The following is a 27,176-nucleotide window of genomic DNA, read 5'->3' on the forward strand; positions in this document are numbered from 1 at the left end:
GAAGGGAAAAGGGAAGGTGAGGGATGGGAAGGGAAAAGGAAAAGGAAAGTGAAAAGGAAAAGGAAAAGGGAAGGGAGAAGGGAAGGGAAAAGAGAAGGAAAGGGAAAAGGGGAGAAGGGAAGGGAAAAGGGAAAGAAGGGGGAAGGGAAGAGAAAAGGAAAGGGAGAAGGGAAGGGAAAAGGGGAAAAGGGAGAGGGGAGAAAGGAAGGGAAAAGGGGAAAAAGGGAGAAGGGGGAAGGGAAGAGAAGGGAAGGGAAAAGGGGGGAAGGGAAGGGAAAAGGGGAAAAAAGGGAGAAGGGGGAAGGGAAAAGGAAAGGGAGAAGGGAAAAGGGGAGAAGGGAAGGGAAAAGGGGGAAGAAGGGGGAAGGGAGAAGGGAAAGGGGAAAAAGGGAGAAGGGAAGGGAAGGGAGAAGGGAAGGGAAAGGGGGAAAAGGAAGAAGGGAAGGGAAGGGAAAAGGGGAAAAAAGGGAGAAGGGGGAAGGGAAGGGAGAAGGGAAGGGAAAAGAAAAGGGAAGGGAAAAGGGGAAAAAAAGGAGAAGGGGGAAGGGAAGGCTCCGAGGGGCTTAAACCGGGAATTTTCCCCATCTCCACTCAATGTCAAGAAATCGTGACTGCGCTGCTGTAAAGGCAAACCAGCCCACCAGCTAATGCTGTCTGGGCTTCCTCACCGTATCTGGGTCCCGGTCCATTCCCCTGGCCAACCCCCACCCGGGGGGGGGGGGGGGGTCTGAAGAATGGCTCATTCCCAAGCGCTCAGTACACTGCTACGGCGCAGCGGGGCTGCTGCAGGCGGCCTTCCGGCACCATTATTTAATGCTCTTCCAACGGGGGCTTCCGCTTTCATCTCCGAGGGCAGCATGTCCGAATCGGCCTGGGTGTCCCACCTCTGCCACTTGTCAGCTGTGTGACTTTGGGTAAGTCACTTCACGTCTCTGGGCCTCAGTTCCCCCATCTGGAAAATGGGGGTGAAGACTGGGACAACCTGATCACCTTGTATCCTCCCCAGCGCTTACAACAGTGCTTGGCACACAGTAAGCGCTTAACAGATGCCATCATTATGATTATTATCATTATTATTGTGGCGAGCGTGTGGTCCTTTCCACAAAGAACACACCCGACAATTGTGCATCTGTCTGTGCGGCAGCTGGGATTCACTCACTCATTCAATGGTATTTATTGAGCGCTGACTGTGTGCAGAGCACTGTACTAAGCGCTTGGGAAGTCCAAGTTGATGAATTCAGGCCCCTGAAGGTTGTGAGCCCACTGTTGGGTGTTGCCAATTTGTACTTCCCAAGCGCCTAGTACAGTGCTCTGCACATAGTAAGCGCTCAATAAATACAATTGATGATGATGATGATGATGATGGTGGTGTGTGTGTGTGTGTATAGGGCAACAAAAGTCAATGAACACCCCCCACATACACACACAACCCCCATGCCCCCTCCAGTCCTTCCTAAAATCAGAGAAGCAGCGTGGCTCAGTGGAAAGAGCCCGGGCTTTGGAGTCAGAGGCCATGGGTTCAAATCCCGGCTCCGCCAATTGTCGGCTGTGTGACTTTGGGCAAGTCACTTTACTTCTCTGCCTCAGTTCCCTCATCTGAAAAATGGGGATTAATAATGATAGCACTTATTAATCGCTTACTATGTGCAAAGCACTGTTCTAAGTGCCAGGGAGGTTACAAGGTGATCAGGTTGTCAATCAATCAAATTTATTGAGCGCTTACTGTGTGCAGGGCACTGTACTAAGCGCTTGGGAAGTACAAGTTGGTAACATATATATTGTCCCGCTGGTGGGCTCCCAGTCTTCACCCCCATTTTCCAGATGAGGTCACTGAGGCCCAGAGAAGTGAAGTGACTTGCCCAAAGTCACACAGCTGACAGTGGCAGAGCCGGGATTTGAACCCATGACCTCTGACTCCAAAGCCCGGGCTCTTTCCACTGAGCCATGCTGCTTCTTTAAGACTGGATTAAGACTGTGAGCCCCCAGTGGGACAACCTGATTACCTTGTAACCTCCCCAGCGCTTAGAACAGTGCTCGGCACATAGTAAGCGCTTAATAAATGCCATTATTATTATTATTAGAAACGAGTAGTGTAGAGAGACGGAGAGACAGAGTAGTCCGTGAGCCGGGCACGAGCCCGGGAAGGTGCCAAGCGTGATTCCCCATCGGTGTGGCCCCGGCTACTGCAGCGAAGCGGAGCGTGGAGACGACGGGCCTCGGTGGTTCCTTAAAAAGGCCGATCGGCTCCACCACTTGTCAGCTGTGTGACTTTGGGCAACTCACTTCACTTCTCTGGGCCTCAGTTTCCCTCATCTGGAAAATGGGGATGAAGACTGGGACAACCTGATCACCTTGTATCCCCCCCAGCGCCTAGAACAGTGCTTGGCACACAGTAAGCTTGGCACCTGTATATATGTATGTATCGTTGTACATATTTATTACTCTATTTTACTTGTACATATCTATCCTATTTATTTTATTTTGTTAGTATGTCTGGTTTTGTTCTCTGTCTCCCCCTTTTAGACTGTGAGCCCGCTGTTGGGTAGGGACCGTCTCTAGATGTTGCCAATTTGTACTTCCCAAGCGCTTAGTACAGTGCTCTGCACATAGTAAGCGCTCAATAAATACGATTGATGATGATGATGAAGTAAGCGCTTAACAGATGCCATCATTACGATTATTATCACTATTATTGCGGCGGGTGTGGGGTCCTTCCCACAATCAATCAATCAATCATATTTATTATTCAATCTTCTGCGGCTTCTGGCCGGCCCGCCTGCCAATCGAATCGAAGTCAATCACGATCTGGTTGCACTTGGGGGTGAATTTCCTAAACGGGAGAGAGAAAAACGGAGCTCGCCATTCATTCATTCATTCCTGCGTACTTATTGAGCGCTTACTGTGTGCACAGCACTGTGCCGAGCGCTTGGGAAGCGCAAGTCGGCAACATCTAGAGACGGTCCCTACCCGACGACGGGCTCACGGTCTAGAAGGGGGAGACGGACGACAGAACAAAACGTGGGGACGGGTGTCAAAATCGTCAGAAGAAATAGAATTATAGCTATTTACGCATTATTAATAAAATAGAGTACACTGGGACCCCCTTCTAGACTATGAGCCCGCTGTTGGGTAGGGACTGTCGCTATATGTTGCCAACTTGGACTTCCCAAGCGCTTAGTACAGTGCTCTGCACACAGTAAGCGCTCAGTAAATACGATTGAATGAATGAATGAATGTACAAGTAAAATAAATACAGTACTACATCTAATAAGTAATAGAAATAATAGTATGTAATAGAGTAATAAAAAGAGGAAAAGGGAAAAATAGCACAGTAATTATTATTATTCGTTCCTTTCACCATGTGTGGGCTCCAGGTCATTCATTCATTCATTCATTCTATCGTATTGATTAAGCGCTTACTGTGTGCAGAGCACTGGACTAAGCGCTTGGGAAATACAAGTTGGCAACATCTAGAGACGGTCCCTACCCAACAGCGGGCTCACAGTCTAGAAGGGGGAGACAGACAACAAAACATATTAACAAAATAAAATAAATAGAATAAATATGTACAAGTAAAATAGAGTAATAAATATGGACAAACATATATACATATGTACAGGTATACATATAAATATATAGTACAGGTATAAATGTAAATAGAGTAATAAATATGTAGGAACATATATACAAAATGAAATAAATAACTATGTACAAGTAAAATAGAGTAATAAATATGTACAACCATATGTACAGCTATACATATAAATATGTAGTACAGATATAAATGTAGAGTAATAAATATGTAGGACCATATCTACATATATACAAAATAAAATAAATAGAATAAATATGTACAAGTAAAATAGAGTAATAAATATGTACAAACATATATACATATATACAGGTATACATATAAATATATAGTACAGGTATAAATGTAAATAGTAATGAATATGTAGAAAAATATATACATATATACAAAATTAAATACAATAAATATGTACAAGTAAAATAGAGTAATAAATATGTACAAACATATATACATATATACAGGTATACATATAAATATATAGTATAGGTATAAATATAGAGTAATAAATATGTAGAAACAGATACATATATACAAAATAAAATGAATAGAATAAATATGTACAAGTAAAATAGAGTAATAAATATGTACAAACATATATACAGGTATACATATAAATATATAGTACAGGTATAAATGTAAATAGAGTAATAAATCTGTACAAACATATATACATATGTTTATGTATATGTGAATATACATGTATATGTATATGTAAGTATGTTTTGTTTTGTTGTCTGTCTCCCCATTCTAGACTGTGAGCCCGCTGTTGGGTAGGGACCGTCTCTAGATGTTGCTGACTTGTACTTCCCAAGCGCTTAGTCCAGTGCTCTGCACACAGTAAGCGCTCAATAAATACGATTGAATGAAATGAATGAACATATATACAAAATAAAATAAACAGAATAAATATTTATTTCTTCCCTTGTAGACTGTGAGCCCACTGTTGGGTAGGGACCATCTCTATATGTTGCCGACTTGGACTTCCCCAGCACTTAGTCCAGTGCTCGGTACACAGTAAGCGCTCAATAAATACGAATGAATGAAATGAATGAACATATATACAAAATAAAATAAACAGAATAAATATTTATTTATTTATGCCCTTCTAGACTGTGAGCCCACTGCTGGGTAGGGACCGTCTCTATATGTTGCTGACTTGTACTTCCCAAGTGCCTAGTCCAGTGCTCTGCACACAGTAAGCGCTCAATAAATACGATTGAATGAAATGAATGAACATATATACAAAATAAAATAAACAGAATAAATATTTATTTCTTCCCTTGTAGACTGTGAGCCCACTGTTGGGTAGGGACCGTCTCTATATGTTGCCGACTTGGACTTCCCCAGCACTTAGTCCAGTGCTCGGTACACAGTAAGCGCTCAATAAATACGAATGAATGAAATGAATGAACATATATACAAAATAAAATAAACAGAATAAATATTTATTTATTTATGCCCTTCTAGACTGTGAGCCCACTGCTGGGTAGGGACCATCTCTATATGTTGCTGACTTGTACTTCCCAAGTGCTTAGTCCAGTGCTCTGCACACATTAAGCGCTCAATAAATACGATTGAATGAAATGAATGAACATATATACAAAATAAAATAAATAGAATAAATATTTATTTATTCCCTTCTAGACTGTGAGCCCACTTTTGGGTAGGGACCGTCTCTAGATGTTGCCAACTTGGACTTCCCAAGTGCTTAGTCCAGCGCTCGGCACACAGTAAGCGCTCAATAAATATGACTGACTGAATGAATGAATGAGTAAATACGATTGAATGAAATGAATGAACATATATACAAAATAAAATAAATAGAATAAATATGTATTTATTTATTCCCTTCTAGACTGTGAGCCCACTGTTGGGTAGGGACCGTCCCTATATGTTGCCAACTTGGACTTCCCAAGCGCTTCGTACAGTGCTCTGCACACAGTAAGCGCTCAATAAATACGATTCAATGAAATGAACATATATACAAAATAAATTAAATAGAATAAATATTTATTTATTCCCTTCTAGACTGTGAGCCCACTGCTGGGTAGGGCCCGTCTCTAGATGTTGCCGACTTGGACTTCCCAACGCTTAGTCCAGCGCTCGGCACACAGTAAGCGCTCAATAAATACGACTCAATGAATGAATGAATACGATTGAAATGAATGAACATATATACAAAATAAAATAAATAGAATACATATTTATTTCTTTATTCCCTTCTAGACTGTGAGCCCCACTGTTGGGTAGGGACCGTCTCTCTATGTTGCCGACTTGGACTTCCCAAGCGCTTAGTCCAGTGCTCGGCACACAGTAAGCGCTCAATAAATACAATTGAATGAAATGAATGAACATATATACAAAATAAAATAAATTGAATAAATATTTATTTATTCCCTTCTAGACTGTGAGCCCACTTTTGGGTAGGGACCGTCTCTCTATGTTGCCAACTTGGACTTCCCAAGCGCTTAGTCCAGCGCTCGGCACACAGTAAGCGCTCAATAAATACGACTGAATGAATGAATGAATTAATAAATACGACTGAATGAAATGAATGAACATATATACAAAATAAAATAAATAGAATACATATTTATTTCTTTATTCCCTTCTAGACTGTGAGCCCACTGTTGAGTAGGGACCGTCTCTATATGTTGCCAACTTGGACTTCCCAAGCGCTTCGTACAGTGCTCTGCACACAGTAAGCGCTCAATAAATACGATTCAATGAAATGAACATATATACAAAATAAATTAAATAGAATAAATATTTATTTATTCCCTTCTAGACTGTGAGCCCACTGCTGGGTAGGGCCCGTCTCTAGATGTTGCCGACTTGGACTTCCCAAGCGCTTAGTCCAGCGCTCGGCACACAGTAAGCGCTCAATAAATACGAATGAATGAATGAATGAATACGATTGAAATGAATGTATATACAAAATAAAATAAATAGAATACATATTTATTTCTTTATTCCCTTCTAGACTGTGAGCCCACTGTTGGGTAGGGACCATCTCTCTATGTTGCCGACTTGGACTTCCCAAGCGCTTAGTCCAGCGCTCGGCACACAGTAAGCGCTCAATAAATACGACTGAATGAATGAATGAATGAATAAATACGACTGAATGAAATGAATGAACATATATACAAAATAAAATAGAATAAATATTTATTTATTTATTCCCTTCTAGACTGTGAGCCCCACTTTTGGGTAGGGACCGTCTCTAGATGTTGCCGACTTGGACTTCCCAAGCGCTTAGTCCAGCGCTTGGCACACAGTAAGCGCTCAATAAATACGACTGAATGAATGAATGAATGAATAAATACGACTGAATGAAATGAATGAACATATATACAAAATAAAATAGAATAAATATTTATTTATTTATTCCCTTCTAGACTGTGAGCCCCACTTTTGGGTAGGGACCGTCTCTAGATGTTGCCAACTTGGACTTCCCAAGCGCTTAGTCCAGCGCTCGGCACACAGTAAGCGCTCAATAAATACGACTGAATGAATGAATGAATGAATAAATACGACTGAATCAATCAATCAATCAATCAATCGTATTTATTGAGCGCTTACTATGTGCAGAGCACTGTACTAAGCGCTTGGGAAGTACAAATTGGCATCACATAGAGACAGTCCCTACCCAACAGTGGGCTCACAGTCTAAAAGGGGAAATAAAATAAAATAAACAGAATAAATATTTATTTATTTATTCCCTTCTAGACTGTGAGCCCCACTGTTGGGTAGGGACCGTCTCTCTATGTTGCCGACTTGGACTTCCCAAGCGCTTAGTCCAGTGCTCGGCACACAGTAAGCGCTCAGTACATACGATTGAATGAGTGAATGAGAATATGTACAAGTATTTGGAGGGACGGGAGAGGGTCCATCACCGGTTCAACGGAGACCCCGGGGCCCGCGCAGGGAGACGCCCTTTCTCCTCCCGCCCCCGCCGTACCTGTATTCGATCCCGGCTAAATCGAACAAGCGCCTGGCGGCCGTCGCCTCCTCGCTGTCGTGATACTTGTCCGACATGTAGATGACGTCTTTTATCCCTGGAAATACACAGGGGGGGACAGACAAACCTGCTTAAGCGCTTAGTACAGTGCTCTGCACACAGTAAGCGCTCAATAAATACGACTGAATGAATCCGCTGCCCGCTGCCGATACCCGAACGTAAAAGCGGGGCGGAGGAGGTAGGGTCATTGGAGAGCCCTGTTCCAATTAATCAATCAATCGTATTTATTGAGCGCTTACTGTGTGCAGAGCACTGTACTAAGTGCTTGGGAAGTACAAGTTGGTAATTCCATCCATAATTCTTTGCCATGGGGGGTTTCCCAGGGAGCTTTTCTTTTTTAATGGTAAAAATAACAATAATAACGGCATTTGTTAAGTGCTTACTATGTGCCAAGCAATGTTCTAAGCACTGGGGAGGTTACAAGGCGATCAGGTTGTCCCACGGGGGGGGTCACAGTCTTAATCCCCATTTTCCAGATGAGGGAACTGAGGCCCAGAGAATAATGATAATGGCATTTATTAAGCGCTTACTATGTGCAAAGCACTTTTTTAAGCGCTGGGGAGGATACAAGGCGATCAGGTTGTCCCACGGGGGGCTCACAGTCTTCATCACCATTTTCCAGATGGAGAGAATAATAATGATGGCATTTATTAAGCGCTTACTATGTGCAAAGCACTGTTCTAAGCGCTGGGGAGGTTACAAGGCGATCAGGTTGTCCCACGGGGGGCTCACACTCTTAATCCCCATTTTACAGATGAGGTAACTGAGGCACAGAGAATAATAATAATGGCATTTATTAAGCGCTTACTATGTGCCAAGCACTGTTCTAAGCGCTGGGGAGATTACAAGGCGATCAGGTTGTCCCACAGGGGGCTCACAGTCTTGATCCCCATTTTACAGATGAGGGAACTGAGGCACAGAGAATAATAATAATGGCATTTATTAAGCGCTTACTATTGCAAGGCACTGTTCTAAGCGCTGGGGAGATTACAGGGCTATCAGGTTGTCCCACAGGGGGCTCACAGTCTTAATCCCCATTTTACAGATGAGGTAACTGAGGCACAGAGAATAATAATAATGGCATTTATTAAGCGCTTACTACGTGCAAGGCACTGTTCTAAGCGCTGGGGAGATTACAGGACGATCAGGTTGTCCCACAGGGGGCTCACAGTCTTAATCCCCATTTTACAGATGAGGGAACTGAGGCCCAGAGAATTGACTTGCCCAAAGTCACACAGCTGACAACTGGCAGAGCCAGGATTTGTTGAGCACGTATTATGTGCCAGCCACTGTACTAAGCGCTGAAGCAGATGCAAGAGAAGCAGCGTGGCTCAGTGGAAAGAGCCCGGGCTTTGGAGTCAGAGGTCATGGGTTCAAATCCCGGCTCCGCCAACTGTCAGCTGGGTGACTTTGGGCAGGTCACTTCACTTCTCTGGGCCTCAGTGACCTCATCTGGAAAATGGGGATTAAAACTGTGAGCCCCCCGTGGGACAAACTGATCACCTTGTAACCTCCCCAGCGCTTAGAACAGTGCTTGGCACATAGTAAGCGCTTACCAAAGGCCATCAATACACAAGCTAATCAGGTTGGATACAGTCCCTGTCCCACATGAGGCTCACAGTCCCAACCCCCGGTTTACAGATGAGGGAACAATCAATCAATCGTATTTATTGAGCGCTTACTGTGTGCAGAGCACTGTACTAAGCGCTTGGGAAGTACAAGTTGGCAACATATAGAGACAGTCCCTACCCAACAGTGGGCTCACAGTCTAGAAGGGGGAGACGGACAACAAAACCATATTAACAAAATAAAATAAATAGAATAGATAGGTACAAGTAAAATAAATAGAGTAATAAATATGTACAAACACTCTGTGCCTCTTCCCTCATCTGGTAAATGGGGATAAAGACTGTGAGCCCCCCGTGGGACAACCTGATCACCTTGTATCCCCCCCAGCGCTTAGAACAGTGCTTTGCACATAGTAAGCGCTTAACAAATACCATCATTATTATTATTATTATTATCATATACATATATACAGGTGCTGTGGCAGAGGCACGGAGAAGGGCAGGGATTAATCCAAGGTCACACACCAGAAGCGGAATTAGAACCCAGGTCCTTCTGACTCTCGGGCCCGGGCTCCATCCAGTGCTTTGCACATAGTAAGAGCTTAATAAATGCTATAATTATTATCCCTCTCAGAACCACCGCCCAGCACGGCAACCGAAGATAGAAGCAGTGTGGTTTGGCGGGAAGGGCACAGATTTGGGAGTCAGAAGTCGTGGGTTCTAATTAATTAACTAATTATGCTATTTGTTAAGCGCTTACTATGTGCCAAGCACTGTTCTAAACGCTGGGGTGGATACAAGGTAATCAGGTTGTCCCACGGGGGGCTCACAGTCATCCCCATTTTCCAAAGGAGGGAACTGAGGCACAGAGAAGTTAAGTGACTCACCCCAAGTCACACAGAAGCAGCGTGGCTCAGTGGAAAGAGCCACGGGCTTTGGAGTCAGAGGTCATGGGTTCAAATCCCGGCTCCTCCAATTGTCAGCTGTGTGACAAGTCACTTCACTTCTCTGTGCCTCAGTTACCTCATCTGTAAAATGGGGATGAAGACTGTGAGCCCCCCGTGGGACAACCTGATCACCTTGTATTCCCCCCAGGGTTTAGAACAGTGCTTTGCACATAGTAAGCGCTTAACAAATACCATCATCATCATCATCATCACAGCTGATGAGTGGCGGAGGCAGGGATTAGTTCTAATCCTAACGGGTTCTAATCCTGGCTCCGCCACTTATCATCATCATCATCATCAGTCGTATTTATTGAGCGCTTACTGTGTGCAGAGCACTGTACTAAGCGCTTGGGAAGTACAACTTAGCTGTGTGACTTTGGGCAACTCACTGTTTTTTTTAATAATGGCATTTATTATGCGCTTACTATGTGCAAAGCACTTCACTTCTCTGGGCCTCAGTTCCCTCATCTGTAAAACGGGCATGCGGACTGTGAGCCCCACGTGGGGCAACCTGACGGCCTGGTATCTACCGCAGCGCTTAGAACAGTGCTTGGCATATAGTAAGTGCTTAATAAATACCATCATTATGATTATTGTAGAACAACTACCAGACTCTCCCTTGGAAGTACTGTCAAGCATTCCCACGAAATTCCAGACTTCTACAGACCAGGAAGCGAGAGACCTCCTGAGAGAAGTGGTTCTTTCATTCATTCAATTGTATTTATTGAGCGCTTACTGTGTGCAGAGCACTGTACTAAGCGCTTGGAAGCAGTGTGGCCTAGTGGAAACCACGCGGGCCTGGGAATCAGAGAGACCTGCGTTCTTTTTCCGACTCACTTGTCCGCTGTGGGACGAGTCGCTTCACTTCTCTGGGCCTCAGTTCCCTCATCTGTAAAATGGATCAATCAATCAATCGTATTTATTGAGCGCTTACTGTGTGCAGAGCACTGGACTAAGCGCTTGGGAAGTCCAAGTTGGCCACATATAGAGACAGTCCCTACCCAACAGTGGGCTCACAGTCTAAAAGACTGTGACTGTGATTAAGACTGTGCCCCCCATGTGGGGCAGGGACTGTGTCCAACCTGCCAACGCTGTATCTACACCAGCGCTCAGTACAGTGCCTGGCACATAGTGTTTAACAAAAACCATCCAAAAAAAAACGCCAAAAAAACAAAATTCCTTCTCTGATGTCCAGAGCTCTGTGACTCTCCCCGCCTGAAGTGTAAGCTCGTTGTGGGCAGGGAGCTCAGTACAGTGCCTGGCACGTAGTGTTTAACAAAAACCGTCCAAAAAAAAAACAACCAAAAAAACAAAATTCCTTCTCTGATGTCCAGAGCTCTGTGACTCTCCCCGCCTGAAGTGTAAGCTCGTTGTGGGCAGGGAATGTGTCTGTTCTATTGTTATATTGATAATAATAATAATAATAATGGTATTTGTTAAGCGCTCACTAGATGCAAGGCATCGTTCTAAGCACTGGGGAGGTTACAAGGTGATCAGGTTGTCCCACGGGGGGCTCACAGTTTTAATCCCCATTTTACAAACGAGGTAACAGAGGCACAGAGAAGTGAAGTGACTTGCCCAAAATCGGGTGACGGTTGCCGGAGCCGGGATTTGAACCCATGACCTCTGACTCCAAAGCCCGGGCTCTTTCCACTGAGCCACGCTGCTTTAATTCTATTTGCTCTATTTGCTCTGACGATCTTGACACCCGTCTACGTTTCATTTTGTTCTCTGTCTCCCCCTTCTAGACTGTGAGCCCGTTGTTGAGTACGCGCTTAACAGATCCCATCGTCGTCAGTCAATAAATACAACTGCCTGACAGCCGGCGAGGGCCTTGTCTCTCCCAGCCGAGGGGATGGGGTGGCCACCCGCGCCCGGTACCCCAGTTCTGGTCATCATCATCATCAATCGTATTGATTGAGCGCTTACTGTGTGCAGAGCACTGGACTAAGCGCTTGGGAAGTACAAATTGGCAACATATAGAGACGGTCCCTACCCGACGGTGGGCTCACGCCACGGGACCCCGAACGCCCGGCGTGGGCCGTACCTGCCTGGATGATCAGCTTGGCACACTCGTTGCACGGGAACAGGGCGACGTACATGGAGCAGCCTTTCACGTCGGTGGAGTTCTTGTTCATGATGGCGTTCAGCTCGGCGTGGCACACTGCGGGGTTCGGGGCGGGGCGGAGCAGAGAGAATATAACCATCGTCATCATCATCATCATCATCAATCGTATTTATAGAGCACTTACTGTGTGCAGAGCACTGCACTAAGTGCTTGGGAAGTACAAATTGGCAACATCTAGAGACGGTCCCTGCCCAGCAGTGGGCTCACAGTCTAAAAGGGGGAGACAGAGAACAAAACCAAACATACTAACAAAATAAAATAAATAGATATGTATAGGTAAAATAAATAAATAAATAGAGTAATAAATATGTACAAACATCTATACATATATACAGGTGCTGTGGGGAAGGGAAGGAGGTAAGATGGGGGGGATGGAGAGGGGGACGAGGGGGAGAGGAAGGATAATAATAATAACAATAATAATATAATATATAATAATATATAAAGGGGTATATATAATATATAAATATATAATAATAATAATAATAAATATAAATAATATGAATATAAATATATTATATATTATTATAATTTATATTATAATAATATAAATAATAAATATATAATAATAATAATAATAACGGCATTTGTTAAGCGCTTACTATGTGCAAAGCACTGTTCTAAGCGCTGGTGGGGGATCCAGTGTGATCCAGTTGTCCCACGTGGGGCTCACAGTCTTCACCCCCATTTTTACAGATGAGGTCACTGAGGCTCAGAGAAGTTAAGTGCCCAAGGTCACACAGCAGACTTGTGGTGGGGCCGGGATTCGAACCCATGACCTCTGACTCCAAAGCCCGGGCGCTTTCCACTAAGCCACGCTGCTTCTCTACCAATACACCATGGGACCTAGACTTGAGGGCACGGCAGCTGAAAAGCATTCACTCATCCATTCGATCGGATTTATTAAGCGCTTACCGTGTGCAGGGCATTGTACTGAGCGCTTGGAAAGTACAATTCAGCAATAAAGAGAGACAAGCCCTGCCCACACCGGGCTTACAGTCTAGAAGGGGGAAGACAGACATCAAAACGAGTAAACAGGCATCAATATGTTTGTACGTATTTATTACTCTATTTATTTATTTTACTTGTACATATCTATTCTATTTATTTTATATTGTTAGTATGTTTGGTTTTGTTCTCTGTCTCCCCCTTTTAGACTGTGAGCCCACTGTTGGGTAGGGACTGTCTCTAGATGTTGCCAACTTGGACTTCCCAAGCGCTTAGTACAGTGCTCTGCACACAGTAAGCGCTCAATAAATACGATTGATGATGATGATGATGATGTTGATGATGGCATTTATTAAGCGCTTACTATGTGCCAAGCGCCGTTCTAAGCACTGGGGAGGCCACAAGGTGATCAGGTTGTCCCACGGGGGGCTCACAGCCTTAATCCCCATTTAACAGATGAGGGAACTGAGGCACAGAGAAGCCAAGTGACCTGCCCAAAGTCACCCAGCTGACAACTGGCGGAGCCGTCCGCATCACTCCCTTTCAGCGGGGGATCCCGAGGTGGACGGAAGTCCCGTGGGATGACCGCGAGGCCCGAGGGATGTCCTGCCTGGAATAGCTAAGAAATCAATCAATCGTATTTACTGAGCGCTTACTGTGTGCAGAGCACTGTACTAAGCGCTTAAGAAATCCTCCGCCCCCGGTGGGAGCGCAATAAATTCATCCTCACCTGCTTAACCCACAGAGAAGTGGGTAAAATGGGGATTAAGACCGTGATCCCCTTGCGGGACAGGGACTGTTTCCAACCTGATCATCTGAAATCTACCCCAGCGCTTAGTACTACTACTACTACTAATGATGATGGCATTTATTAAGCGCTTACTATGTGCAAAGCGCTGTTCTAAGCGCTGGGGAGTTTACAAGGTGATCAGGTTGTCCCACGGGGGGCTCACGGTCTTCATCCCCGTTTGACAGATGAGGTAACTGAGGCCCAGAGAAGCGAAGTGACTTGCCCAAAGTCACACAGCTGACAAGCGGCGGAGCTGGGATGGGGATTAAGACCGTGATCCCCTTGTGGGACAGGGACTGTTTCCAACCTGATCATCTGAAATCTACCCCAGCGCTTAGTACTAATAATAATAATAATGATGATGATGGCATTTAGTAAGCGCTTACTATGTACAAAGCGCTGTTCTAAGCGCTGGGGAGGTTACAGGGTGATCAGGTTGTCCCATGTGGGGCTCACAGTCTTCATCCCCGTTTGAAAGATGAGGTAACTGAGGCCCAGAGAAGTGAAGTGACTTGCCCAAAGCCACACAAGCGCTTAGTACAGTGCTCTGCCCACAGTAAGCGAACACTAAATGCGATTGAATGAATGAATGAATGACAGGTGGCGGAACCGGGATTTGAACCTTCGACCTCTGACTCCCAAGGCCCGGGCTCTTTCCACTGAGCCACGCTGCTTCTTAGTAAGCGCTTAATAAGTACAATTGTTATCGTTGTCATTACTGTTTGTGGCCCCGGCCGCCGGATAGAAGGCACGGTTCCTGCCCTCCAGGGGCTTCCAGTCAGGCGGAGAATACGGACGCGGAAACCGTTTTCCGACGGGAAGTGGGAGGATACGTGTGTCAACCGGCCCCGTCGCTCCGAAGGCCTGGAAGATGAGAAACCACTGGCAAAGCGGGAAGCAAGACCCGGAGGATCCCCGGATAATAATAATAATAATAATAATAATAATAATAATGGCATTTATTAAGCGCTTATTATTTTATTTTGTTAGTATGTTTGGTTTTGTTCTCTGTCTCCCCCTTTTAGACTGTGAGCCCACTGTTGGGTAGGGACTGTCTCTATAAGTTGCAAATTTGTACTTCCCAAGCGCTTAGTACAGTGCTCTGCACACAGTAAGCGCTCAATAAATACGATTGATGATGATGATGATGATGTGCAAAGAGCATACGCCTAAAAACCGCCATCTGTCCTTCTCATCCCCTGGCGTGGCTCAGTGGAAAGAGCCCGGGCTTGGGAGCCAGAGGTCGCGGGTTCTAATCCCGGCTCTGCCCCTTCAATCAATCAATCAATCGTATTTATTGAGCGCTTACTGTGTGCAGAGCACTGAGCTAAGCGCTTGACCATCATAGTCACACTTGCCAGCTGTGTGACTCTGGGCGAGTCGCTTCACTTCTCTGGGCCTCAGTTCCCTCTTCTGTGAAACGGGGATGAAAACTGTGAGCCCCACGCGGGCCAACCTGATAATAATAATAATAATAATGGTGTTTGTTAAGCGCTTACTATGTGCAAAGCACTGTTCTGAGCGCTGGGGAGGTTACAAGGTGATCAGGCTGTCCCACGTGGGGCTCACCTTGTAGCCCCCCCAGCGCTTCGCACACAGTAAGCGCTTAACCCACTGTTGGGTAGGGACCGTCTCTATATGTTGCCAACTTGTACTTCCCAAGCGCTTAGTCCAGTGCTCTGCACACAGTAAGCGCTCAATAAATACAATTGATTGATTGATTAAGCGCTTACTATGTGCACCGCGCTGTTCTAAGCGCTGGGGAGGTTACAAGGTGATCAGATTTATTTTATTTTATTTGTACATATTTATTCCATTGATTTTATTTTGTTAATATGTTTTGTTTTGTTGTCTGTCTCCCCTTCCTAGACTGTGAGCCCGTTGTCGGGTAGGGACCGGCTCTAGATGTTGCCAACTTGGACTTCCCAAGCGCTTAGTCCAGTGCCCTGCACACAGTAGGCGCTCAACTGTTGCCGACTTGTACTTCCCAAGCGCTTAGTCCAGTGCTCTGCACACAGTAAGCACTCAATAAATACGATTGAATGAATGAATGAATGGAAAGAGCCCGGGCTTTGGAGTCAATCAATCAATCAATCAATCGTATTTACTGAGCGCTTACTGTGTGCAGAGCACTGGACTAAGCACTTGGGAAGTCCAAGTTGGCAACATATAGAGACGGTCCCTACCCAACAGTGGGCTCACAGTCTAGAAGGGGAGACAGAGAACAAAACCAAACATACTAACAAAATAAAATAAATAGAATAGATATGTACAAGTAAAATAGAGTAATAAATTCATTCAATCATATTTATTGAGCGCTTACTGTGTGCAGAGCACTGTACTAAGCGCTTGGGAAGTCCAAGTTGGCAACATATAGAGACAGTCCCTACCCAACAGTGGGCTCACAGTCTAAAAGGGGGAGACGGAGAACAAAACCAAACATACTAACAAAATAAAATAAATAGAATAGATATGTGGAAGTAAAATAAATAAATAGGGTAATAAATTCATTAAATCATATTTATTGAGCGCTTACTGTGTGCAGAGCACTGTACTAAGGGCTTGGGAAGTCCAAGTTGGCAACATCTAGAGACAGTCCCTACCCAACAGTGGGCTCACAGTCTAAAAGGGGGAGACAGAGAACAAAACCAAACATACTAACAAAATAAAATAAATAGAATAGATATGTACAAGTAAAATAAATAAATAGAGTAATAAATATGTACAAACATCTATCCATATATACAGGTGCTGTGGGGAAGGGAAGAAGGTAAGATGGGGGGATGGAGAGGGGGGCGAGGGGGAGAGGAAGGAAGGGGCTCAAGGACATGTACAAGTAAAATAAATAAATAGAGTAATAAATATGTACAAACATATATACATATATACAGGTATGTATGTCAGAGGTCATGGGTTCAAATCCCGGCTCCACCACTTGTCAGCTGTGTGACTTTGGGCGAGTCACTTCACTTCTCTGTGCCTCATCTGGAAAACGGGGATTAAGATTGTGAGTCCCACATGGGACAACCTGATCACCTCGTCATCACCATCATCATCATCAATCGTATTTATTGAGCGCTTACTGTGTGCAGAGCACTGTACTAAGCGCTTGGGAAGTCCAAGTCGGCAACATAGAGAGACGGTCCCTACCCAACAGTGGGCTCACAGTCTAAAAGGGGGAGACAGAGAACAAAACCAAACATACTAACAAAATAAAATAAATAGAATAGATATGTACAAGTAAAATAAGTAAATAAATAGAGTAATAAATAGGTACAAACATATATACATATATACAGGTATATATGTCAGAGGTCATGGGTTCAAATCCCGGCTCCACCACTTGTCAGCTGTGTGACTTTGGACGAGTCACTTCATCATCATCATCATCAATCATATCTACTGAGCGCTTACTGTGTGCAGAGCACTGTACTAAGCGCTTGGGAAGTACAAGTTGGCAACATATAGAGACAGTCCCTACCCAACAGTGGGCTCACAGTCTAAAAGGGGGAGACAGAGAACAAACCAAACATACTAACAAAATAAAATAAATAGAATAGATATGTACAAATAAAATAAATAAATAAATAGAATAATAAATATGTACAAACATATATACATATATACAGGACATATATACATATATATACTTCATTTCTCTGAGCCTCAATTCCCTCATCTGTAAAATGGGGATTAGGACTGGGAGCCCCCCGTGGGACAACCTGATCACCTTGTACTTCCCAAGCGCTTAGTCCAGTGCTCTGCACACAGTAAGCGCTCAATAGATACAATTGATTGATTGACTGATTGATTCTCTGGGCCTCATCTGGAAAACGGGGATTAAGACTGTGAGTCCCACTTGGGACAACCTGATCACCTTGTCCTTTCCCCGGCGCTTAGAACAGTGCTTTGCACATAGTAAGCGCTTAATAAATGCCATTGTTGTTATTATTATTATGATCATTATTGTGATTATTATCACCCGACGCCCAGAGAGGCCACACACGGGAGTCGGCCGCGGGCGCCCAGACCGCGGCGGCCCTCACCGTAGGGGTATTTGGTGTCCAGCGGGCTGTCCGCGACCCTCCTCCAGGGCAGCAGGTCGTCGCTGCAGCCGTTGGGCATCCCGTTGTAGCCGATCCCGACGATCTTGTTTTCCGCGTTCACGATGCAGGCGCCCACCTGCGCAGTGGAGATTCCCTCCCTGTCGAGCCCCTCTTCCCGGGAAGGGGTGGGATCTCGGGGGGGGGAGGCGGAGCGGGGGCATCTCCCCCTTCTAGACTGTGAGCCCACTGTTGGGTAGGCACCGTCTCTAGATGTTGCCATCTTGCACTTCCCAAGCGCTCAGTCCAGTGCTCTGCACACAGTAAGCGCTCAATAAATACGATTGATTGATTGATTGATTGATTGATCCTCTCCCCCTCTGCCCTCCTGGTACCCACAGGCGATGCCCTCCACCCACCCCACCGGAGCCCCCCACGCCCCACAGCCTCAGCCCGATTCCGCTCCCCGCCCCGGGCATCAGCGTGGACGCCAAAAGGGGGTGACCTGGGGCGAGTCACTTCACTTCTCTGTGCCTCGGTTACCCCATCTGTAAAATGGGGATGAAGACTGGAGTCCCCCCCACCTTCCCCCCTTCCCTTCCCCACAGCACCTGTATATATCATCAATCGTATTTATTGAGCGCTTACTGTGTGCAGAGCACTGTACATGTCTGTCTCCCCCTTTTAGACTGTGAGCCCACTGTTGGGTAGGGACTGTCTCTATATGTTGCCAATTTGTACTTCCCAAGCGCTTAGTACAGTGCTCTGCACATAGTAAGCGCTCAATAAATACGATTGATGATGATGATGTACATATTTATTGCTCTATTTATTTATTTTACTTGTACATATCTATTCTATTTATTTTATTTTGTTAGTATGTTTGGTTTTGTTCTCTGTCTCCCCCTTTTAGACTGTGAGCCCACTGTTGGGTAGGCACTGTCTCTATATGTTGCCAATTTGTACTTCCCAAGTGCTTAGTACAGTGCTCTGCACATAGTAAGCGCTCAATAAATACGATTGATGATGATGTTTCTTCTATTTATTTTATTTTGTTAATGTTTCGTTTTGTTCTCTGCCTCCCCCTTCTAGACCGTGAGCCCACTGTTGGGTAGGGACCGTCTCTATGTGTTGCCAACTTGTACTTCCCAAGCGCTTAGTACAGTGCTCTGCACACAGTAAGCACTCAATACAATTGAATGAATGAATGTGGGACGGGAACTGTGTCTAACCTGATTATCTTGTTATCTATAATAATAATAATAGTGTTTATTAAGCGCTTACTATGTGCAAAGCACTGTTCTAAGCGCTGGGGAGGTTACGAGGTGATCAGGTTGTCCCACGGGGGGCTCACAGTCTTCATCCCCATTTTACAGATGAGGGAACTGAGACCCAGAGAAGTGAAGTGACTCGCCCAAAGTCACACAGCTGACAGCTGGTGGAGCCGGGATTCGAACCCATGACCTCTGACTCCAAAGCCCGGCTCTTTCCACTGAGCCACGCTGCGCTTACTATGTGCAAGCACTGTTCTATATATAATATATATATGTATGCATATATATATATATACATATGTATATATATGCATGAATGAATGATGAAAATCTTTCCCAACTTTATCTATCCCAACATATTCATTCAATCGTATTTATCGAGCGCTTACTGTTTGCAGAGCACTGTACTAAGCGCTTGGAAAGTACAATTCAGCAACAGTCCCTACCCAACAACAAGCTCAGCGTATCTGTCTCTCTAGACTGTAAGCCTGTTGTGAAGCAGCGTGGCTCAGTGGAAAGAGCCCGGGCTTTGGAGTCAGAGGTCATGGGTTCGAATCCCGGCTCCACCACATGTCTGTTGTGTGATCTTGGGCAAGTCACTTAACTTCTCTGAGCCTCAGTTCCCTCATCTGTAAAATGGGGATTAAGACTGTGAGCCCCACGTGGGACAACTTAATCACCTTGTATCCCCCCCAGCGCTTAGAACAGTGCTTTGCACATAGTAAGCACTTAACAAATGCCATCATTTTTATTGTGGGTAGGGACTGTCTCTCTTCATTGCTGTATTGTACTTCTGCTGGGTTCTAATCCCAGCTCCGCCACATGTCTGCTGTGTGACCTTGGGCAAGTCACTTCACCTCTCTGAGCCTCAGTTCCCTCATCTGTGAAATGGGGATGAAGACCGGGAGTCCCCTGTGGGACAACCTGATCACCCCAGGGCTAAGAACAGTGCTTTGCACATAGTAAGCGCTTAATAAATAATAATAATAATAATAAGTCCCATTCCCGGCTTCCCCACAGGCCTGCTGAGGACCTTGGGTAGTCACTAAACATCTCCGGGCCTCAGTTTCCTCATCTGTAAAATGGCGATTAAATGCCAGTTCTCTGACTTTGGGCAAGTCACTTCACTTCTCTGTGCTTCAGTTCCCTCATCCGGAAAATGGGGATGAAGACCGTGAGCCTCCCTTGGGACAACCTGATCGCCTTGTAACCTCCCCAGCGCTTAGAGCAGTGCTTTGCACATAGTAAGCGCTTAATAAATGCTATCATTATTATTATTATTATTATTATTATTATTATTATTATTATTATTATTATTATGGGTGCTTCGGTCATGAATCGGACATGGGGACGAGATGGTCGTGGGGCTCTTAAAACTCGCTGCTCTCCTTCCCTGGCGGTGCCGTTAAGGTCCCAGAATTTCACTTCCATCATTTTCACGGCTGCCGAGTCCGTGATTTCTGTCCTTGGGGCTGAATATAGTAATAATAATAATAATAATAATAATAATAATAATAATAATAATAACAGTGGCATTTATTAAGTGCTTACTATGTGCCAAGTACTGTTCTAAGCGCTAGAGGGGTTACAAGGTGATCAGGTTGTCCCCGGGGGGGCTCACAGTCTTCATCCCCATTTTCCAGATGAGGAAACTGAGGCACCGAGAAGTGAAGTGACTTTAATAATAATAATAATAATAACAGTATTTATTAAGCGCTTACTATGTGCAAAGCACTGTTCTAAGCACTGGGGAGGTTACAAGGTGATCAGGTTGTCCCACGGGGGGCTCACAGTCTTCATCCCCATTTTCCAGATGAGGGAACTTAGGCACCGAGAAGTGAAGTGACTTTCATAATAACAATAATAATAATGATAGCATTTATTAACCGCTTACTATGTGCAAAGCACTGTTCTAAGCGCTGGGGAGGTTACAAGGTGATCAGGTTGTCCCCCGGGGGGTTCACAGTCTTCATCCCCATTTTCCAGATGAGGGAACTGAGGCACCGAGAAGTGAAGTGACTTGCCCAAAGTCACCCAGCTGACAAGTGGCGGAGCCGGGACTCGAACCCATGACCTTGGACTCCAAAGCCCGGGCCCTTTCCACTGGGCCACGCTGAATCCTCCTTGGGGATTTCCCCTCCGCTTGCCAGTTCCTCGGCCGACATTCCCTAGAAACCAACCTCCTCCCCCTCCCCGTCCCTCCCGCCTTACCTCCTTCCCCTCCCACAGCAATCAATCAATCAATCAATCAATCGTATTTATTGAGCGCTTACTGTGTGCAGAGCACTGGACTAAGCGCTTGGGAAGCACAAGTTGGCAACATATAGAGACAGTCCCTACCCAACAGCGGGCTCACAGTCTAGAAGGGGGAGACAGGGAACAAAACCAAACGTATTAACAAAATAAAATAAATAGAATAGATATGCACAAGTAAAATAAATAAATAGAGTAATAAATATGTGCAAACATATATACATCTGCACCTGTATAGACGTATATATGTTTGTATGCATTTATTCCTTGTACATATTTACTATTCTATTTATTTTATTTGGTTAATAGGTTTTGTTTTGTGGTCCGTCTCCCCCTTCTAGACTGTGAGCCCGCTGTTGGGTAGGGACCGTCTCTAGATGTTGCCAACTTGGACTTCCCAAGCGCTTAGTCCAGTGCCCTGCACACAGTAAGCGCTCAATAAATACGATTGAATGAATGAATGAATGCTTTGCACCTAGGAAGCGCTTAACAAATGCCATCGTTATTATTAGAACCCATTATCTTCCGACCCCAAGGCCCGTGCTCTATCCACTAGGCCACGCTGCTTCTCTGCACTCCCAAGCGCTTAGTACAGTGCCCTGCACACAGGAAGCCCTCAATAAATAGCACTGAATGAACGAATGAGAGCAGAAACGACCAGGACTGTTGCAACCGCAAGTACAGCGCGTGCGTGCCAGCCAGGACTCATTCATTCATTCGATCGTATTTACTGAGCGCTTACTGTGTGCGGAGCACTGTACTAAGCGCTTGGGAAGTCCAAGTTGGCAACATCTAGAGGCGGTCCCTACCCAACAGCGGGCTCACGCTTGTCAGCTGCGGGACTCTGGGCAAGTCATTTAACTTCTCTGGGCCTCAGTTACCTTCGTTCATTCATTCAATCGTATTTATTGAGCGCTTACTGCGTGCGGAGCACTGGACTAAGCGCTTGGGCTCACAGACTCGACTTACCTGGGAGTTTGGGTCCTTGCTCCTCTGGGCCGATAAGAAGGCGACGGCCATGAAATACTCGGGCCACTCCAAATAGTCGTCACGCTTCCTACAGGGCCGCTCGCTGCCATCCCTGCGGCAGAAAAGCAATATAATTATAATAATAATAATAACAGTTATGATGGCATTTGCTAAGCACCTATATTATGTGCCAAGCACTGTTCTAATAATAATAATGGTATTTGTTAAGCGCTTACTATGTGCAAATAATAACAGTTATGATGGCATTTGCTAAGCACTTATACTATGTGCCCAGCACTGTTCTAATAGTAATAATAATAATAATGATGGTATTTGTTAAGCGCTTACTATGTGCAAATAATAACAGTTATGATGGCATTTGCTAAGCACTTATACTATGTGCCAAGCACTGTTCTAACAATAATAATAATAATGATGGTATTTAAGCGCTTACTATGTGCAAATAATAACAGTTATGATGGCATTTGCTAAGCACTTATACTATGTGCCCAGCACTGTTCTAATAATAATAATAATAATAATAATAATAATAATAATAATAATAATGGTATTTGTTAAGCGCTTACTATGTGCAAACAATAACAGTTATGATGGCATTTGCTAAACACATACTATGTGCCAAGCACTGTTCTAATAATAATAATAATGATGGTATTTGTTAAGCGCTTACTATGTGCAAATAATAACAGTTATGATGGCATTTGCTAAACACATACTATGTGCCAAGCACTGTTCTAATAATAATAATAATAATGATGGTATTTGTTAAGCGCTTACTATGTGCAAATAATAAGTTATGATGGCATTTGCTAAACACATACTATGTGCCAAGCACTGTTCTAATCATAATAATAATGATGGTATTTGTTAAGCACTTACTATGTGCAAATAATAACAGTTATGATGGCATTTGCTAAACACATACTATGTGCCAAGCACTGTTCTAATAATAATAATAATAATAATGATGATGGTATTTGTTAAGCGCTTACTATGTGCAAATAATAAGAGTTATGATGGCATTTGCTAAGCACTTATACTATGTGCCCAGCACTGTTCTAATAATACTAATAATGATGGTATTTGTTAAGCGCTTACTATGTGCAAAGCACTATTCTAAGCACTGGGGAGGTTACAAGGTGATCAGGTGGTCCCACGGGGGGGCTCACAGTCTTCATCCCCATTTTACAGATGAGGGAACTGAGGCACAGAGAATAATAATAATAATAATAATAATAATAATGATGGCATGTATTGAGCGCTTACTCTGTGCAAAGCACTGTTCTAAGCGCTTGGGGGGATACAAGGTGATCAGGTTGTCCCACGGGGGGGCTCACAGTCTTCATCCCCATTTGACAGATGAGGGAACTGAGGCACAGAGAATAATAATAATAATAATAATGATGGCATGTATTAAGTGCTTACTCTGTGCAAAGCACTGTTCTAAGCACTTGGGGGGGATACAAGGTGATCAGGTTGTCCCACGGGGGGCTCACAGTCTTCATCCCTATTTTACAGATGAGGGAACTGAGGCCCAGAGAATAATAATAATAATGGTGGCATTTGTTAAGCGCTTACTATGTGCCAAGCACTGTTCTAAGCGCTGGGGGGGGGGGATACAAGGTGATCAGGTTGGCCCACGGGGGGGGGGGGGGGGGGGGCGGGTCTGTACTATGGGGCCTGGGGGGTGGGGGGGTTATACCATGGGGCGGGGGAATGGGGGGGGCGCTACTCCAATGGGGGGGGCTGTACCACGTGGAGGATGGGGGGGCGCTGGGATCAGGGCGGGGGGGGAGGGCTGTACCATTGGGGGAGGGAATGGGGGGTGCTACTCCAATGGGGGGGCTGTACCACGTGGAGGATGGGGGGGGGGGTGCTGCACCACTGGGGGGGGGCTGGGAACAGGGTGGGGGGGGAGGGCTGTACCATGGGGGGAGGGAATGGGGGGGCGCTACTCTAACGGGGGGGCTGTACCACAAGGAGGTTGGGGGGGGGCGCTGTCCCACTGGGGGGGGCTGGGAACGGGGGTGGGGGGAGGGCTGTACCATGGGGGGGAGGGAATGGGGGGCGCTACTCTAAGGGGGGGGCTGTACCACGAGGAGGTTGGGGGGGGGCGCTGTACCACGGGGGGGGGGGGGAGGGCTGTACCATGGGGAGGGAATGGGGGGGCGCTGGGCACAGGGTGGGGGGAGGGCTATACCATGGGGGGAGGGAATGAGGGGGCTACTCCAATGGGGAGGCTGTACCACGAGGAGGATGGGGGGGGCGCTATACCACTGAGGGGGAGGCTGGGGACAAGGTGGGGGGAAGGGTTGTGGGGATGGCGGGGGCTACTCCACTGGGGGGGCTGGGAACGGGGGGGAGCTGTACCATGGGGGGAATGGGGGGCGCTACTCCAATGGGGGGGCTGTACCACGAGGAGGATGGGGAGGGGGCGCTGTACCACTGGGGGGGCTGAGCACAGGGTGGGAGGGGGCTGTACCATGGGGGGATGGGGGGGCTACTCCAATGGGGGGCTGTACCTCGAGGAGGGTGGGGGGGCGCTATACCACTGGGGGGGGGGAGGGCGCTACTCCAATGGGGGGGCTGTACCACGAGGAGGGTGGGGGGGCGCTATACCACCGAGGGGGTGGTCTTTACCATGGGGGGGGAGGGCTGTGCCATGGGGCGGGGGGATGGGGGGGCTACTCCAATGGGGGAGGGCTGTACCACGAGGCCGGTGGGGGGGGGGGGGAGGTCTCAGTGCTCCGCTCTGTGTGCGCGCGCACCCCCCCCTCCCCCCCCCCCCCTCGAGCAGTAGAGAAGCCGCGTGGCTCTCAGTGGGAAGAGCCCGGGCTCGGGAGCCACAGGTCGCGGGTTCGAATCCCGCCGCCCCCGCTTCTCCGCTGACAGGAATTCATTCATTCATTCATTCAGTCGTATTTATTGAGCGCTTACTGTGTGCAGAGCACTGCACTAAGCGCTTGGGAAGTCCAAGTTGGCAACATAGAGAGACGGTCCCTACCCAACAGTGGGCTCACAGTCTAGAAGGAATTAAAATAAAAAAGTACCGAACCACAGGGAAGGAAAAATCGTTGGCTCTGAAACGATTATGTTGCCAACTTGGACTTCCCAAGCGCTTAGCACAGTGCTCTGCAATCAATCAATCAATCAATCGTATTTATTGAGCGCTTACTATGTGCAGAGCACTGCGCTAAGCGCTTGGGAAGTCCAAGTTGGCAACATATAGAGACAGGCCCTACCCAACAGTGGGCTCACAGTCTAAAAGGGGGAGACAGAGAACAGAACCAAACATACCAACAAAATAAGTAGGATAGAAATGTACAAGTAAAATGAATAAATAAATAAATAAACAGAGTAATAAATATAAATAAATAAATATAATAAATACCCACTGTTGGGTAGGGACTGTCTCTAGATGTTGCAACTTGGACTTCCCAAGCGCTTAGTACAGTGCTCTGCACACAGTAAGCGCTCAATAAGTACGATTGATTGATTGAAAGTTCAGTGAAATCAAGCCCTGATATTTATTGAGCACTCACTCGAAGCAGGGCACTGCACTAAGCGCTCAGGAGAGTGCAACATTGTTGGTGGAAATGTGCCCATACCCCAGACAGAAGTGATGTTGCCAACTTGGACTTCCCAAGCGCTTAGTGCAGTGCTCTGCACACAGTAAGCGCTCAATAAATACGATTGAATGAATGAATAGAAGGAGCACGAGCCCACGTGGCTCGGTGGAAAGAGCCCGGGCTTTGGAGTCAGAGGTCGTGGGTTCAAATCCCGTCGTCAGCTGGGTGACTTGGGGCAAGTCACTTCACTTCTCTGGGCCTCAGTCACCGCCTCTGGAAAATGGGGATGAAGGCTGGGAGCCCCACGTGGGACCACCTTGCTACGTTGTATTCCCCCCCTCCCTGCGGCGCTTAGAGCAGTGCTTGGCACATAATAAGCGCTAATAATAATGATGATGGCATTTATTAAGCGCTTACTATGTGCCAAGCACTGTTCTAAGCGCTGGGGGGATACAAGGTGATGAGGTTGTCCCACGGGGGGCTCACAGTCTTCATCCCCATTTTACAGATGAGGGAACTGAGGCCCAACAAACGTCATTATTATTATTATTATTACCTTGTATCCCCCCAGCGCTCAGAACAGTGGTTGGCACATAGTAAGCGCTTAACAAACGTCATTATCATTATTATTACCTTGTATCCCCCCCCAGCGCTTAGAACAGTGCTTGGCACATAGTAACCGCTTAACAAATGTCATTATCATTATTATTACCTTATATCCCCCCCCCAGCGCTTAGAACAGTGCTTGGCACATAGTAAGCGCTTAACAAATGTCATTATTACTATTACCTTGTGTCCCCCCCCCCCAGCGCTTAGAACAGTGCTTGGCACATAATAAGCGCTTAACAAATGTCATTATTATTATTAACAAACACCATGATGATGCTGATTAAATCCGATTGATTGAGAGATTGACGCGGGTCCGGCTTGATTGACGGACCGTTCCACGTGGCGCGGGGGGGGGGCGGGACCGTACCACGAGAGGGAGGGAGGGAGGGGGGGAACGTACCGTGGGGGCGGGGCGGCGGCGCTCATCGTGCCCGATCTCCGGGG

General features: G+C 46.0%; 1 protein-coding gene across 1 annotated transcript; it reads right to left on the reverse strand.

Moving 5' to 3' along the window:
* Nucleotides 1–2,717: 2,717 nt before the first annotated feature.
* Nucleotides 2,718–27,176, reverse strand: DCTD (dCMP deaminase). Its single transcript, XM_038755295.1, has 6 exons — nt 27,133–27,176; nt 22,534–22,645; nt 18,041–18,176; nt 12,176–12,292; nt 7,554–7,650; nt 2,718–2,830 (listed from the first exon to the last, which is right to left on the reverse strand). Exons 1-6 carry the CDS (start codon nt 27,156–27,158, stop codon nt 2,743–2,745), a joined length of 576 nt encoding a protein of 191 aa, XP_038611223.1. The 5' UTR covers nt 27,159–27,176; the 3' UTR covers nt 2,718–2,742.

The sequence above is a fragment of the Tachyglossus aculeatus genome, chromosome 12 (assembly GCF_015852505.1).
Source record: "Tachyglossus aculeatus isolate mTacAcu1 chromosome 12, mTacAcu1.pri, whole genome shotgun sequence".
In the NCBI taxonomy this organism is placed as follows: Eukaryota; Metazoa; Chordata; class Mammalia; order Monotremata; family Tachyglossidae; genus Tachyglossus; species Tachyglossus aculeatus.

Excerpts from the sequence above, each read along its gene's own strand:
- DCTD (XM_038755295.1), bottom strand. The coding sequence starts at position 27,158 with ATGAGCGCCGCCGCCCCGCCCCCACG. Across the intron at positions 18,177-22,533 it reads GCAAGGACCCAAACTCCCAG|GTGGGCGCCTGCATCGTGAA; the intron begins GTAAGTCGAGTC and ends TCCACTGCGCAG. Across the intron at positions 12,293-18,040 it reads GGACACCAAATACCCCTACG|TGTGCCACGCCGAGCTGAAC; the intron begins GTGAGGGCCGCC and ends CGAACCCCGCAG.